The sequence below is a fragment of the Typopeltis vanoorti genome, chromosome 6 (assembly GCF_054136105.1).
Source record: "Typopeltis vanoorti isolate ZY-2024b chromosome 6, IOZ_Tvanoo_1.0, whole genome shotgun sequence".
NCBI lineage: Eukaryota > Metazoa > Arthropoda > Arachnida > Uropygi > Thelyphonidae > Typopeltis > Typopeltis vanoorti.
The window spans coordinates 105,715,672-105,733,101 of record NC_143554.1 but is presented as its reverse complement, the minus strand read 5'-3'; the positions used below and the strand labels follow the sequence as shown (position 1 = coordinate 105,733,101).

The 17,430-nt window shown below is 34.8% G+C and overlaps 1 protein-coding gene across 3 annotated transcripts in view; it reads left to right on the top strand.

The window, feature by feature from the left end:
- The window catches only part of LOC150105774 (alpha-N-acetylgalactosaminidase-like), a 75,258-nt gene extending 58,991 nt beyond the window's left edge, over positions 1 to 16,267 (top strand). For all 3 annotated transcript variants that reach the window (XM_090393571.1, XM_090393573.1, XM_090393572.1), the window contains exons 7-8: positions 8,013 to 8,210; positions 14,488 to 16,267. In XM_090393571.1, the coding sequence (XP_090249697.1) occupies positions 8,013 to 8,210; positions 14,488 to 14,787 (498 nt within the window). In that variant the 3' untranslated portion in view covers positions 14,788 to 16,267. The remainder of the gene's footprint in view (positions 1 to 8,012; positions 8,211 to 14,487) is intronic.
- The last annotated feature ends 1,163 nt before the right edge of the window (positions 16,268 to 17,430 follow it).

The window sequence follows — 17,430 nt, the reverse complement described above, 5'->3', positions numbered from 1 at the left end:
ATGTTAACTTTATTTTGTTTTATGTCATTTTTCCATTACAGTGTGTGTGATAATTTTTTTTGTGACTCTCACTCGTGAAAGGTTATAAACTTACTATATACATTAGTAAGTTTATATGAGTTCATCAGATAAGCTAGAATTTATTTTGTTTTTATTGATTTTATATAATTTTTCTATTTTTTTTTGTTTGTATTTTTATTTATGTTTTTACATAAACTGTAAATCCTGCTTTAGAGACCAAATGTGGAACTCTTTCAAGCCATTTCAGGTCGCCAATAAGTAGGGCAATGAATCTCACGTGAACTGAACAATGAAATTCATCTCCATTTAAAAACATTCACAAAATATCCATGTCCATGACGGGATTTGAACCAGCAGCCTGATGGTTGGAAAGCAAATCTGCTAAATACTAACAATAAGCCAGCCAGCCGGACAGTTTATTTATTCTAATAATTAAAAGTTTTTGTGATTTGTATCTTTAGAATTAGAATTCATTATATAAGTTTGATACTATCCAGAAGAGGATTGATTTCAAATCTTCTCTCTCTCTCACTCTATATATACACACATACATACATATATAAAGTCATAGCTGTGGTCTTGTCATATTTTTTTTCTTGTTATCTATATTCCTATTAAGAAATTTGAGAAAGCATTTCTATTTAAAATTATGCAGACAGTTATAACCATTTGCAATGTATATATGTACTACTAATTAAGCCTGTTTTGTTTTTTTGGAGTTGCTTATTAGAATAAATATGACTTTTATTACAGGCCTTTTTTACTTTGTTAATGACATACTTTTTTGGCATTGGTTGGTGTTGGAGTCTTTTTGTATGTATTGATTTCAGGCAGACAGCAAAGACAGACACCCTGCGGTAAGGACCATAATAGTGAGTTGAGAAGAAAGCAGAGATAATGAATGGCAAGTTGGCTAAGTTTGTATAGCAAAGGTGTTTGTGATTCTATGGAGTGAATTTGAAGGGAAGTTGGGATGGTTTAAGGTTTTCACTGGAACTATACCATAACAATTTAGAAAAAGTGTTGTTTACCGAGAAGGCACAGAATCAAGATGAAATTAGTGTAGCTAATGATCAAAGAGAGATTTCAAGGCAGGTTATGGAAGGGCAGGAGGAAGATGGATACAAGGTTGAAGATGTGATTACAGCAGGACAAAGTAATGGAATGAATGAAGGTGGGATTGAGATAGATATGATTGCCAATCAGAGTCAGGATCAGGGAAACAGGAGTGGTTAGATCATAGAGAGAGAGAGAGAGAGAGAGGGGTGTGGTAGACCAGTAGTGAGTATGCCATTGGTGGGATGGCCTCAAAGACAGGGAGATCGTTACATTTGTATGCTAATGTAAGGACTATTAGAAATGAGGGATCTGAGTTTGTTACATTGATTGAGTTGTTATATTCTAGGGGCATCATCTGTGCCATTGTAAAATTTTACTTCCTCATTGTCTTATATCTCGAATTCAACCGCACCTTTATTAACCTTATATGTGCTGTGCTCCCAACACTCTGTCTTTGCTAATTCTATGCTACTTTACTCTTAATTTAATTTTAATCTGCTTAACTTATATCTCACTGTTAATCCTACTTGATCTTATTCCCTGTTTCCACTGCTACTAAACAGACTTTAAGTTATCTACTATATACAGGTTACCAGTTCTCACACTAATCAATCAGAAAAATTTATTTTTTGTTAACAACTGCACCATTCTAATTGAAATTTATGAAGTTTGAGAATTAAGGTAAGGAGCGCAGGCATGATCGTAGTTAATACACATAATTTTCTATAGCAAGTCATGGTGATTTCTCAATCTCAAGTGCATGCAGTTTTTTAGAGATAGTGCATTGGCAATTGATCAAGCAAGGTAGTTAAACAAACAAAACATTTTATTTTAAGCTAGTTAGAAAGTACAATACACACATCTAAGGGGAGGAGAATTCTCTCTCATCCTGTTCAAGTACACAGTAGGTATAATATACAATTCAGTATTTTTTGAACATAACAATTATATATTCCCAATCATAATGCTAACCTATCTATAATAAGCAAATAGTTATTCCCTAAGTTACATCTTAACTTAATTCCATCCATAAATGCACAAGTTTACAATCTATTTAACCTATTGTAACCATTTCACATTTCAATAAGGAACATCTGTAAGTACCCTCATTACACACACACTAATTTCAATTGTACCTTTCCAAAACATTAACAAAATGTGCTTACTTACAGTAGCCTTTAACATACACCGTTCAGTCAATTGCACAAAGCCTCAGTAACATTTTCATCATAGGTTACGATCATTGCTTGGACGATGTGGCGGTTCTCACTCTGGGAATTGCCGGAGTGATTCTTCCATCGGTACTGCTGCTGCAATTTCCTGTCGGTAACTGGAAAGGAACCGCCAAAGTCTCCATTATGATTGCGAGTAGTAGCACTCTCCTAGCATGTCCATGCATCCAAACAGGAGTTCCATCGAAAATGACCTTGCCTCCACACTTGGAACTCTGTCCTCCGAGAAAGAAGAAAAAACTTAGTGCGTAAAAATCGAGAACCACCTTAGTCTGCCTCAGCCCTCTTTTATATCTTCTCTAATTCTTTGTTACTACGTTATAGTTTACAGGATTACCTGCCAGCATGATGACGTCACTTTGGCTCCCTCCTCTTCCGTGTCTATATTGTGGGTGCATATTTTTATGTTCTTGTGAACATAAAAATATGCACCAATCGTGACATTTATTACATTTATTTAATTACCACAAAATTCTATTTTATATATGTTTGGAAACCTCTGTAAAATCATACTCGATGAGTTAATTAATTTAACGAATCATGAGAGATTTTACAAAGGCCCCTTTTCCCTTGGAATCCCCCCCCTTTTTTTTTTCTATCTCTCACGCTCTGGAGAGGATCATGATTTTCTTTAGTTTCTTTCTCTTGAATTCAGATTGTGTCTAGATTGAAAGTTTTGTTCTTTTTCTGCTTTTACTGTTCCAGTAGTTCCCCTTTTCAGAAGTTGTTCAGATTTCCTAGCTCTTGTTTCACCTAACTCTTTTTTTCTTAGACTTTTGTTGACCACAATCCTCGTTTTATATGTTTTGTGCCTGGTGCAATTGATTATTAAACAAAATTCCATCCTTTGATGTGAATCAATCATCCAGTCGATCTTGTTCTCCTTCCTGTGATTGACTGCTGGTGCAGTACTCAAATTAATGTCAGTGCTCTTATTCTCTTTCCTTTGATTAACTGCTGGTGCAATACTTGAAATTATGTAAGTGCTAGTCATGATTTCCTTGTGTAGACTTTCACCTATTGAAGGATTTTGGGAAGAGTTTGATGCATCTTGTTGACATATCTCCATTCTCTTCTCTTTGCTCGCTAGTCTTAATTTTGCATTTATCTACTCACTCAGTTTTCTTATCAATTTCTAATGCCTGAGACTTCTGAACACTGCCTTTATTAGGTGCATACTCAACTCCCATTAGGGAAATTTTTCTCTCCTGGAAATTGCAGGAGAACTTGCATCTCTATTTAAGAAATGTAATCCCAGAATAATTTGAATGCTTGGACGATAGGTTTTGGGGAGAATGATTAATTCCTGAGAGATGTTCAAGGCAGCTTAATGTCAGCTCCCACCTTTTTTCAGTGCACATATCATAGCCTCAGAGATGCCCGTTAATCTGATCGGTTTTTTCAGCCCTCTATTATGTCATTCGACATACAGGTACTTATTCTATTGAAGAATGACCCAGTTACTACAGACACTTGGGATCCAGTGTCCAGCAGGACATCACAAGGTATCCCCCCCTTCTACCAAGCTTTGAATGATCGTCAGTGATTTTCCAGACCTCTTTTTGACATTATCTTTTCTTTTGCTTGGGTTATTGACTGAGCCACTGTGAGCAGGCATAACATTAGACTCATACCTTGTTTCTCGGGGGAGGGGGGGGATTTCCTCCTCTTGAAACAGTTTTGAGCAAAATGCCCTATCTTGTTACAGTTGTAACATTGGGGGGGGGGTCTTCTTCTTTTTCACTCACTATTCTTCTTATCTTGACATTGACGTGCTTTGCGAGTTTCTAATTCTGATTTCTTCTAATGGCTTGATAATTGCATCTTGCCGCTCAATCACTGGCTGTTGTAGCCTCTCTACCTCTTGTCTAATGAACATTTTTAATGTCTCCATGTTTTAGGAGTCTGTTGATTTCAGTATGGTAATTTTTCTGTTGTCTACTACTTTAATGTGAGTCGTGTTCTCTAGGTCTCTTTCCTTCTCTTCTTTTTCTATTGAGAATTTTTCCTTCAGCGTATCAAGCTTCATCTTATCCTTAGTGTTACTGGTGGGACCATCTAACTTCTATATGGAATGTCGTTTCTGGGATTAGAGACGGGATGAATATCACCAAGCCTCTCCTCTCTTTCTCTGACTATGTGGTAACACTCCTCTAAGTTCTTTTTTTTATTGTGTGCAACTTCCTTTAACTCATCCTTCAATCCTAAATGAAATTGATGGAAAACTGCCTAATCTAAATGCAGCTTTTCTTCTCCCAAGACACTCAGACTATTTGCAAGGGTTAGTAATCTATTATAAAAGTTGGTTACACTTTCCTTGTTTCCTTGCATGCATTTCTGTAGTCTCCATAGATTCGGGCTTACACTTCTTGGAATATTGAGATATCAGAGTATCTTTAAACTTTGTATCTTCCAAAGAAGAATTCAAAAAGTTCTTGGCCTTGTCTATCAGTTAATTTCTGAGGAGAATCAATAACTGGAAGTCTGACCATCTCCCTACTTTTCTCAACTCTTCAATAAACCTGAAATATGAGTGTATATTTTCATGATCGTCTCCTGAAAATGATGGAATAACAGGTGAGGATTTATAGTCCTAAAGAATTCTTTGTCATCCATCATGTTAGTACTAGTAAGGTCACAATCAGTATTGTCAATATTCATTACTTTCAAAGTTCCTTAATAGCTAACTACCTGATGAGTTAATTAATTTAACAAATTACAAAAGATTTTACAGTCAGTATGCCCAAAGATAATTGGTGTAAATGAAGCTTGGTTGTCTGTGAATGATGTATTGTCAGGAATAGAAATGGAACGATATCAAGATAAAAAGAGGATGGGGAAGTGTTGTTGATAGCAGAAGAATTGTCCAGCAATGAGTGGAATATGAATATAATATGGTGTATGGTGTGAAGTTGAAATTAACAGAATAGTATATTTAATAGAATGCTGCTATAAGCCAGGGAATGTAGAGAATACTGATTGTGAACACTTTAAGCAAATTCATTGCACTTGTAAAAAAAAAAAAGAAGGTGATCTTAATGGCAAATTTTAATTAGAAGAATGCAGATTGGAAGGAGGAGATAGTGCATGGGAACAAGGAGAGTGATTGTATTGAATTTCTGAGGGATAACTATCTTAAACAGCATGTAATGGAAGCAACACGAAGTGTAGAATGTTGGATTTGTGGATATCCTCAAAAGATGTGGTTGTTTGTGAGCTATTAACTGTGTTGCTGGTTAGTGAAACAAGAAAGGGTTATTGCCAAAAAAAGGATATATGTGGATTTATTAGGTGGGTGATTAAGGGAGCTTTATTGTCAAGTAGCTTCAATATGTTGGGTTGATGAGCCATGCAGAAAAGATATTGACAGTGTATGGAAATTCATAAGGAAGTATCCGACACAAGCATTGCATAATTGCTTACCAAGAGTTAAGCAAATAGGATAGGAGTTAAATATATGAAAAGCGAAAATAAACAAGAAGTGTTGGAAAAGATGTTATGGGGGAGGTACAATCCTTAAAAATATGTGATGAAGTCTGTGGCAATAAGATGCATGAAGGGTGTAAAAATGCAGGCTGGAAAGGTGAAAAGCATGGGAAAGAAAGAAAAGTGCAGTATGAAAGGAGATTGGTTCATTCAGGCCAAGGAGAATTCTAAGAATTCATTCTGCTATATGGCAAGAAAGAGGAAGAATAATTATGACAGGTTGGCACTGGTGGCTAGTTATGGTAGCAGAGTAATCAGTGTAGTAGAATTATTTAATGAGCATTCATTTCATCAGTGTATATCATACTGGTGTAAATGATGCTGTGCAGTATGTAGAAGGGAAGCAAGTATTAGGAGAATTAGAAATGAAAGAATCAGAGGTGTGTCAGGTGTTGATTAGGTTAGATATTAATAAGGCTGTGGGAATGGATGACATATCATCACATATTTTTAAGGAATGTTCAAAACATTAAGCTATGTCTTTGACTTGGTTATTTAATGAAAGTATTGCATTGGATATGGTTCCTAAGGAGTGGAAAAGGCAAGATACTACTATCAGTCATGGTTCTAGGATACAAGTTTCCAATTATAGACTATTCTGTATATCTGCAGTTGTAATCATGTTGGAGAGGCTGGATAGGAGTAGAATATAGAATTGAGTTGATGGACATAACATTCTCTATGGTAGTCCACATGGGTTTGTGAAGGGCAGGTCTTGTTTTTTCAATCTGTCATTTTTTGATAAGGTGAAAAAAAGCTGCTGTATTATTCTTGTACAAGCTGCAGAGGATGGCAATTGCTAATCCACCAATAATATATTGGTGGATTAGCAATTGGCTCTCTGAAGAATACCAGCAAGTTATGTATGATGGAGCAGTGTCTCAGAAAAGGAGAGTAACTAGTGGTATGCTCCAGGGTTCTGTTCTTGGGCCTCTGCTTGTTCACCTTATTTGTTAATGATATTTCATGTGGATTTACTGGCAATCTTCAGTTGTTTGCTGATGATGCATAGTTGGGAAGAATTATAAGGAGCACTGTTGATGTTAATTCCCTTCAGGAATAGTTGAATAGACTTTGAGCATGGACAGATGAGTGGACAAATGAGTTTTATTAATATTAAAACTACAAATGATTGTAGTTTTAATATTAATAATCGAAAGTGTTGCATTTTGGAGTACAAAAATATGAGGATGTGTTCTATATTGATGAAACTGTGCTGCAGGAAGTGGATGAGATTTGAGATCTGGTGTGATAGTTGACACTAGACTGAAGTTTAGAATGCACATTGTGAATGTTGCAAAGACTGCACATCACATTGCCACTATGATAAGGAGTACACTGATGTGAATGAATAAGGAGGTGGTTGTGCCACGGTATAAAGTACTGGTCAGACCACACTCTCAGATTTGGTTACCTAGTATCAGTGTGATGTGGAAACATTGGAGAAGGTCCAGAGATGAGTGACTAAGACAACATCAGGACTCTAGAATGTTGGCTATGGAGAGAAGTTAAAGGAATATAAATTTTGGAGTCTACTGGATAGGAGGAAAACAGATAATATGATAGTGATGTTTAAGTTAGTGAGGAGATTGTATCGGATTAATACAGAGAGGATTATAAAAAGAGTAGAAAGTGAGAAGGGAAAGGCCAGAGACCATCCCTGGAAGGTGTGTAAGAATGTAATGAAGAAGGTGTAAGGAGTAGATTTTTTTTCATGGAGAATTGTGAGTGAATGGAACATGTTACCTGAACATGTGAGTGCTGAGAGTGTTAAAGATTTTAGTTTCCACATGATAAATATGTTGTCAGTTCTGCCAACTCCATAGAGGGTGGGATAATAATAGATAATAATAATAATAATTATTATTATTATTTGTGACAATGTTGTATCCTGAAAAAGAAATGCTTTTTTTTTTTTTTCAGTTTTTTTTACCTGTGTATGTTTGTATTGTTTAATTGATTAATGTAGATTTTCAGTGTTTGTAAGTTGAGGTGCTATGAAATTACAAATAAGCCATGACTACCAATAGTTATCATGATTAAATATGCAGAACACCTGGGCATATGGAGTCATAATACTGGATGGAATTTTGCTTGTAAAAGACAAATAGTGTTACCGATTGGAATGTTTGTAAGTAAATATAGCAAGTACACACACATTTCTTGAATTAAAGGTAACTAATTTGTCATTTTTTTTCTTGTCTCTCATGGCAGTTAATTATAGGGAATTTTGGTTTAAGTTATGAACAGGCAAAAGCTCAGATGGCTATGTGGGCAATTCTTGCTGCACCTTTGTTAATGTCTAATGATCTTCGTGGTTTGGATCACAAGTTTAAAGAAATTCTCTTAAATCAGTATGTGATAGCTGTAGATCAGGATCCTCTTGGAATTCAAGGAAAAAGAATTTATAAGGTGACTATATCTTTGATGCATTTTTATGTGACATATAATAATTTCATTACATTTTCTTTAGTGAATGTTTTTTTTCCCCTTCAGAATTTCTTAAATTAAATGTCAGTATAAATTAGAAATAACCTCTTGTCATCATTTCCTGAAACTTATGGGAGAGTCTGATAACCCAACAATCAAGATTTCAACACTAGTTTCTATCAGTTTTCTTTGATAAATTGTTCTAATAGTTAATGAAATAAAGAGCCAAAAGGCTTCACTTCAGCGATGTAAAAATTATTTAAATTAAGGGGATATTTAGTGCCACGTTATTTCAAAGCTGAATAAGAAAACTCTAAGATATAAATCTGATTTATATCACTGAAGTGAAGCCTTTTGGCTCTTTATTTCATTAATTTATCTGTGCACCTTTTTGACAGCTCATACTGTAAAGTATTAAAGCTATTATCTCTACAATCTTGGTATTATTTGGTCTACCTACTCACTGATGAGACCTCAGTAAAGGTTGAAACTGGTCTAGGTAGTGACCTATCTCCCTTAATGTGAAACAACATACATTTCCTAGGGGATGAGATTTACCTTAGGGCAAATACTAAGAATAGCGATCCTAGCTTTATCCACCTTTACTACGAGTTGCCTGGTATTGCACCACCCAGGTGTTTGCTCATTCTTGGACTCGCTGAACTTTTATAGTTTGTTATATTCGGCTTGAAACTCTTTGATGATTTATATCTTAGAGTTTTCTTATTCAGCTTTGAAATAATATGGGACTAAATATCCCCTTAATTTAAATAATGTTCTAATAGTAATTAGATATTTGATTTGATGAACTATTAGTCTTCTTTCATATTTGTGTGTGTCTCCCACCCAAGAGAGGTTGCAAACCTATAGTACATCGGTATAGTGGGCAGACCAAGAATTTTATTTTTATTATTTTTCTATTTTTCTTGTAATTTTTTTTTTTTTTGTTTATTTTACATACTCCAATAACCTCATTCTAGACCAAACATGGAACATTTTCAAGCAACTTCAGACTTCCAGTAAGCAGGATGCTGGTCTCACATCAGGTGATGAAATTCTTCCTCCACTTGAAGACAATCACAAACATCCTTGGGCAAGATTGCCATGGGAAAGCCTGCAGCATGTTTTGTTGGAGAATGGGTATACTAACCCATAGTAATTGTGCCTTAGTACAATTCATTATGAAATTTATTTGGTGTGTTTTCTTAGTTCAGTAGTGTGGTGTTGTGTCTAGTTAAAGTAATATAATTCCTACCCCATTGTTTACTTGTCTGTTAATTCTTTTCTATATTTCTTACCTTCTTCTTCCTGTGATTATTTTTTAGATCACCTGTTTTGGTCACCTTTTTTTTTTTTTCCCATAGGATACTTTCATTTCTCTATTGAGCATTTTGTTCATTTCTTCTCAGTCTTCCCTGCTCTTCTTACATGCAGTGCAGGTGAAACTGAAAGTTTCCATATGTAATTGACCAACATTCATGGCTTTAACATCAGTATAAACAATGTGTACTACTATCTACAGTCCATACCAGGCTTACCATTTCTCAACAGCATCTCACAGCCTAAACTGCACTTTACATAGTTCCCTCTCCAATTTATGCAACAGTTTTTCATGCTGTATCCATTGCTCTTGTCTAAATCAATGGTAACATTATTATAGAATGTGAGCAAGTTACTCAAACAAGACTTTCCCCTTACTAAACCCATGCTGTTCATTAAAAAGTATAGATTCTCTGTCAACCAATTTCTGTATGCAGTCCCTAACTAACTTTTCCAAAATTTTCACCTCCACTAGAGAGAGATACTGATCAGTCGATAGTTGGATATCAGATTGCACTACCCTTGTGCAATGGGATTACCATACATTCTTTCCACTACTGTGGAATTTTCCCTGTTCTGAGACCTAAATTATATAGCCTGGTCAAAGGAATAGCCAGTTCAGCTGAACACTCTTTTAACATCCGTGTTGATATCCCATTATTTCCTATTGCTGAATTCTTATTCAGTTTGTGCAACAGCTCTAGTAGTACCTCCTCATACGCTTGGGTTTCTGCATTCATTGAATAGGTAACAGTGAGCTCAGTGTTGCATAACAAAGGTTGATAACTTTTAGTAAAGTGAGAACTCATTAGCTGAACAATCTTTTCTACATTTGTCACCTGTATATCATCTGCATTCAGTACAGTTATTCTTTTGGATTGTCTTTATCTTTCAGAGCCAGTTTCTTTTTATACTCAGACTTTGCTTTTCATACAACAGTTGTAACTCTTCTGGCCTGCATCTTGTAATTTTCATAATTGATATCCTTAGCATATGGTATTCCTTCCGCATAATCTTTTTCTTAAAAATCTCTTGCATAACAAGATTGCACGTTCATTTCACTCCTATCCTATTTATTCTTTAAACTCTAGAGACACATTCTGATTCTATTTTTTTAAAACCAGTCCCATGCACTGTCAGTATCCTTCCCAACCAATAACCAATGTCATGGCAAAGAACCCAGCATACTCCTCAGTTGGGTATTTCCTGCTTTGCAGTTCAACACATAGCATTTTCTGAATAGAACATTTATAAACTTAGCTGCATTCCAAGTCAGTACCACACAATCACTATCACCAGCCAGAGGCAGAATAGTTGCGGTATTAACTGATACACATCCTCTCCCAGTACCCTTTGACCTTGAGTTCCTTCTATGAAATGCTGCTTGAGAAAGTTGTCTTGCAGCAGATAAATAAATGTAGTTTCATTCTTTTCATGAGATTTCACTGCTACCCAATCAATGTTTGGATAATTAAAATCTTTCATTATTATTGCATGCTTCATCTTTATTTGGTAATGCATTTCTTCATTACTAGTAACCAATCCAATAGGTTTGAAACAACTCCACCCTAAGTATTTGATCTTGATAGACTATAGCTCACACCAGATGGCTTCAAACTCATTGTCACATTTATTTATTTATTCTTATGACAAAAAGAATACATTGCAGCTATAGGTCAATGTGTAGTCCAGAAAGCCAATCCAGGGCCTCATCTGTCACCTCATGGATGTTTCAGAGGTTACCATGAAATTGGCACCTTGGGCAGTCATTCACAATATGAATGATCATTTGAGCTATGGGGGGAACAGTCACAATAAGGGTGGTCTGACAGTTTCCATTTGTGTAGTAGGTAGCCACATCTGTCCTGGTTAGTTCTGATACTGTTGACAGATGACCAATCTTCCTAGGAAGTGTAAAACCAGGCTGCAGAGCACAGGGATCTTCAACCAGGAAGCCATTTGTTGGAAGATTGTTGGACCAGTGTTCTCTTCACATGTCAGATGTTGATGGTAAAGCTTCAGACCCAAGAAGCCCCAGAGATGTTGCACTGGTAGCATGAAGCTAATGTCTCTAACAAAACGATACCAAGCCACCTGGACTACATGCAACAACCATGGAAAATTGCCATATGAAAAACTGTTATTCATATTGCACTCATAGGTCTCAACTCTAACTGGATGCAAATCGTCCAAAATCATTAACAGCATTCCCCCCCCCTTCTCCTGCTCTGTCTATCTTTCTTAAAAATATTGTATCCTTTACACTCAATACCAATTAATATGTCTGTCTCTGATAGCTAGGTCTCACTAATGCCTACGATCTGAGGTCCCAACATATTCACAGGCAACGAATTCTATCCAAGTATCACAAACATACAATGTATGTTTGTGATACTCCTAGCATTTCTGTACCAGCATAATAAATCACCTGCATGCTTTTTTTTTATACATTTCTCTCTAGTTTGCATGACACAGCTGGGCAACTTGCAGATCTTTGTTCTTATCTAGTGCCTTACTTATTTAATGCAGACATCCTTGCACATACTTGATAAATCCAAACTGGACAAACATAAAATTTTCCAGTGTTAAACCACTCACAAAGAAGTCAAAAATAAATTATGTTTTAATTTAACTAGTTTCATGAAAAAACTTTGTTTCACTTCATCAGGAAATAGCATTGAGAAATTAGAAAACTACGAGCAATGTAATAACAGTTAACATTTCTAGTGAAGAATATTTGTAAATGTTTAAAGAATGGAAAGCATGTATTCTGTTATACTGACTGCTGGTTCGTGGGTTGCTGTACATTGCTGGCAGATGCAAGTGTGTTGTGATAGATTAAGGAAGACCAGATTTGATATAAAATCATCACTGCCAGTTTTGTCCTATGTAGTGAAGCCCACACTTACAACTGATCTTGTGGACACCTAGTTTTTTAAGTGACAGATGTGGCAATTTAGATGGTTTCAGATGACTGGAGATTTTGCTGATTGGGAAGAAAGCGACTTTTTAGATTTTTTTTTTTTTTTTTTTTTCGGTGAAGCAATCTTGTATTTTATCTGTGATTGATTGTGTATATATATATATATATATATATATATATATATATATATGGAAGAATCACTACTCCTTTATATTCTTGGTTTATTTGTTTTTCTGTTTGTTTTGGAGATTGAGATAGAATTTGTTTGACTGATGTTCTGTTGTAGCCATTTTTTGGAAGGACAGAATTAAGATGCTGTAACTCTTTGTTTTTTTTTAATTTATATTCATGGAAATTCTGTAGGTTCTAAATTTCCTCCTGATATCTTTGAATTATTCAAATTTACAATGTATGCGAGTTACTTTACATGGGAAGGAAAAATCCACAAACAGGTTAATGGTACTGGTATGGGTTCTCCCGTCTTCTCCCTTTATCTAAGTTTTACATGGAACACTTAATCTTGTCTTCTTTATACCCTCTTTTACTTTGTGGTGTCAAGGGTTTATTAATCATCGCACCTGAAACCATTCACAGGATAAGGTGTCAACCCTATACCTCAGTGTATCCTATGTTTGTAGTGTTGAGTTCTCAAGACCGGTTTGCCTGCTTTGTGGGATGAAAAACCCAAGGATAAACTGGGGAAAAAACCCTACTGATACAAATGACAAGTGTCTTCCTAGATGAGTCTTCGGACTCCAAGGAGTCCGAAGACTCATTTAGGAAGGACACCTACTGTACAACTCTCCGTTTCCACCACTACACCAAACCTCTACTACCAATCATCTACATCAATGCCATCTACTGCCCACCACCACAAATAGTATTTTTTGTCTGTAAATTGCATGTGTTCCAAAGGGCTGATTTGTTTGTATGTGGGATGAAAAACCTTAGTTTCTTGGAGAAAAAATCCTGCTGCCTCCGTATGAGATCGGCTAACCTCACCTTCAATTGAAAAGGTCCATATAAAGATTCCTCCCATCACAATGAGAATTGAACTTAGGCCTTTTTCAGTCAAAGGGTGCAACATACAGTCGTTCTTCCAGTTAGCTACAGCGCTTCAGAATCAGAAGCTTCCCATACAGATAGTCAAGAATCATGGGAATATAAAAAGCTATTCAAAACACTATAGTTATACAATGTAAGTGGGACAGTATACAGAGCAATATATATATATGTATAGCTGGAGTTGTAAATGAGCTTTTAGAATTGAAGGAATTACTGAAAGATATTTTGATTTAAAAGCAGGTATAAGACAGGGATGCACACTATCTCCATGGATCAGATTATGAAAGAAAGTGGCGTTACACTGATATTAAACTCAGTCATTTACTTTATGAAGATAATATATAACCCTAAGTAAATCTAGTATAGGTCTACAACTCTAGCAAATTGTTATGAAAATCTAATAAAAAAAAATTAAGAAAATGGTAGGAACATGGAAAATATCAACTGCCTTCTCTATGTAGAACTCATATAAAACATTATTTAGACAATTTTTATTGAAGAAGGCAAACTAAATATGGAAATAGCTAATAGAATAAAACATAGCTAATATAATGAGAAGTCAGTTGAATAAACTTATATGGAATAAGAGAGAAAATAGCAAAACACTAAACTAGCAGTACAGAAGTTCATCTTCAAACAAGTTTTAACCTGTGGGTCTGAGAGCTGGGTTTCCTGTTTATTAGAAGTCTGAAATAGCTTGAACAAAAAAAAAAAAATAATAATAATAATACATAAATAAATACACTGTTTGGTACACTGTAGAGCAGTGTACCCTAATTTATCTAACCCTTCGTCCATTCATAGTACTTTAAATTGCTTTAGGTTTACAAACTTTTGTAGGTGGAATTGTCATAATATATATATATATTCTTTAAATTAAGAACTACTTTTGTGCATTTTTGATTATTGATTTTATTCTGTTTATTTTGTACTGCTGTGTTTAATAAACAGAATGGCAAGGTGGAAATCTGGAAGCGTCCCATCACTCCAGTCCATAAAAACTTTTATTCTTATGCTGTTGTTTTTCTGAATCGACGAACTGATGGTTCTCCAACTCATATTTCTACTACTTTAGCAGAATTAGGTATGAAAAACCCTGCAGGCTATCATCTTATGGAGTTATTTGGAGAACTTGACTATGGAAAAGTAAATCCACAAGACAAATTCAAAGTTGCTGTAAGACCTACAGGAGTAATTATGATCAGAGCAATTTCATTGACTTCCACTGTTTTTGAAAATGATATTAATTAAATATGCATTTGACACCTTCCTTGTACAGTGTGCTGGAAGCAAATTGAATCCATGATATAAATGAATAAACATTGTATATAACTGAAAAAGAAACCATATAATAGTGAAAGGGGATTATTATAACAAATTTTTCTAATATCTATATCTTGTCTAAGACATGGTTACAGGCTAAACTCTCCTTACATATCCAACCACATCAGGAAGGCAATTTGCCATTCTGATTATTAACAGATTGTTGTTTTGAAGGTTGGAAAAATGTATTGTAAATCAAGGGAGCCATTGTGAAAAAGAAGACACCAAAAAAGTACTATATTTTTTATTTCATGAAATAAAGGTTAAAAAAAAATATTTTGAATCCCTTTTTCCTCAAAGAGAGTTGACAGCAGCTTGTCTTCATCCTTAGTTGTCACTGGTAGTTGAGTTTGGTGCAGTTAACGATTCCAAGACTGTAAAAGTCTTATAATAATAGATAATGACTTAGATACATATAAATGGAAGAGCCATATCCATAAAGCAGAACACCCTATTAAGATTCTGTTATGAACTACACAAAGAGCATGAAGGACAATGTAATGAATAAATGTCACACTGAAGAAATAATGGAAGAATTAGAATGAAGAAAAAATTTTTCTAAAATTCTCTTCTTCATTTGTAATTTTCTCATCATATTTTTCATTTTTAAATTTATTCAGTTGCACATGTTCATTTGTGGGTGTCCTTTGTGTTTGGTTCTGCTTAAATCTTATGTAATGTTCTATTTCTTATCAGTAGTTGATTGTGAAGAATTGTGCAACTAAGTCATTACATGCTTAACTTGTTTTACCTCTTTTTTCCCCCCTTTAATGATAAAAGTAATAATCCTTTCTCTTGTAAAATTAATTTTTCTCAAAGGTTTCACTTGATTTATAATATACATCTGTAAAGAGAGTCATAATATTATCACTGGTAACAATCTTGTACTGTGTGAAATATACTATGTGTTTTCCCGGTAAGCTTCTTTTGAATTAAAAAAGAAGTATTTATTCAGATAGTAAATGATGCATATTAATTTTGTATTATAAATACAATTTTAAATGAGATTAAAGACAGTTTAAAATACTTAATTTTTGTCAGTTGCTGGGAATTGTTAGCAGTTGTTATCTCATTCAGAATATTTATAAAAAATTAGAGAATGGAGCTGTTCTAGAGTATTACGACTCCATTCACTAATTTTTTGGAAAGATAGTATAATAATAACATTATTGTTAACTGTTACTCGATAAAAACTTCAAGTTTGTTACATTTTATGTTAAGCTGTGATTTGGTGTGGCCAATGCTCATTTTTGTTGTGATCATCCTTGACACTTATTCAGCTTCTGTTAATTGTTTTACAATAAATGAGCAGAATCTGAATGGAATGGAATGCATTTTATTATACATAATTGCAAAATATTTTGTAATTATTTTTTGTTTATATTTAAAGATATTTTTAAAAATCTGAGTTGTGCTTTTATTCATCATCTGTTCATAATTTTTTACATTTAAGAATCAAAATTGAGCTAATGTCGCTATATTGATTATGTAAAGTCATATTATTTCATATGGTTAATACAGGGTGACCCAAAAGTCATGCACATCAAAGCTCAAGCTGAGCTGCATTGAAGTGTTTCAATTCTAATTATTCATTTTGTCTATAGATGGCACCCAGGACTATTAGCCACTATCATGTAATATGTCCACCATGTGTCAGGTATTGGACATCCATTATGTAATTTTGTTTATGAGGAAGGCGAAGTGGTACTTTCTCAGGAGCAACAAGTTGTTATTTTGTCTGTCATTCTTACACAAATGTTGCAGAAGAGTTTCATCAGAAGTATCCTGACTCTGTTGTTCCTCAAAATATGACAATTACGATATTAATTGAATGCTTTCAGGAAACTGGATCAGTTGCAGACAAACAGCATCATGGAAAGACTTTCCAGCTTGACTGAGGCTAAAGCAACTGCAGTACACGACAAGTTGCAACATTCACCTTCAAAGAGTCTTAGAAATTTCTCTGCATAGACAGGTATGTCAAATGGCAGTATTTGGAGAACCACCAAACAATTAAAGTTTTGTCCATACCGTGTTCATTCAGTTCAGGAATTGAAGCCACTGGATAATGAAAAATGTGCTGTGCACTGTAGGTGATTTTGATCATTTGTTGAAGAAAATGAAGTTCACAAACTGGATACTGTTTTCTTCAATGACGAAGCATGGTTCCACCAAAGTGGATACATCAATGGCAAAAATAACAGAATTTGGTAATTGAAAAATCCTCATGTTTTCCATGAAATACCCTGCATTCTCTGAAAATTTTGGTGTGATGTGCAATATCACGCCGTCGCATTGTCGGACTTATTTTCTCTGAGATGGTGCACTGTACCAAGAAATCATCTCCCAGTTTGTGCATTTCTTTGAGATTGAAAAATGTGATTGCTGTTTTCAGCAGGACAATGCCATTTGCCATACATCAAATGAAACAATGCAAAAGTTTTTTGGTGATAGACTTATTTCTAAAGGACTTTGGCCTGCAAGGTTGCCAGGTTTGTCACCTCCACATTTCTTCTTTTGAGGTTATCTGAAAGGTAACGTGCATAAAATAATCCTGACACAAATCAAAGC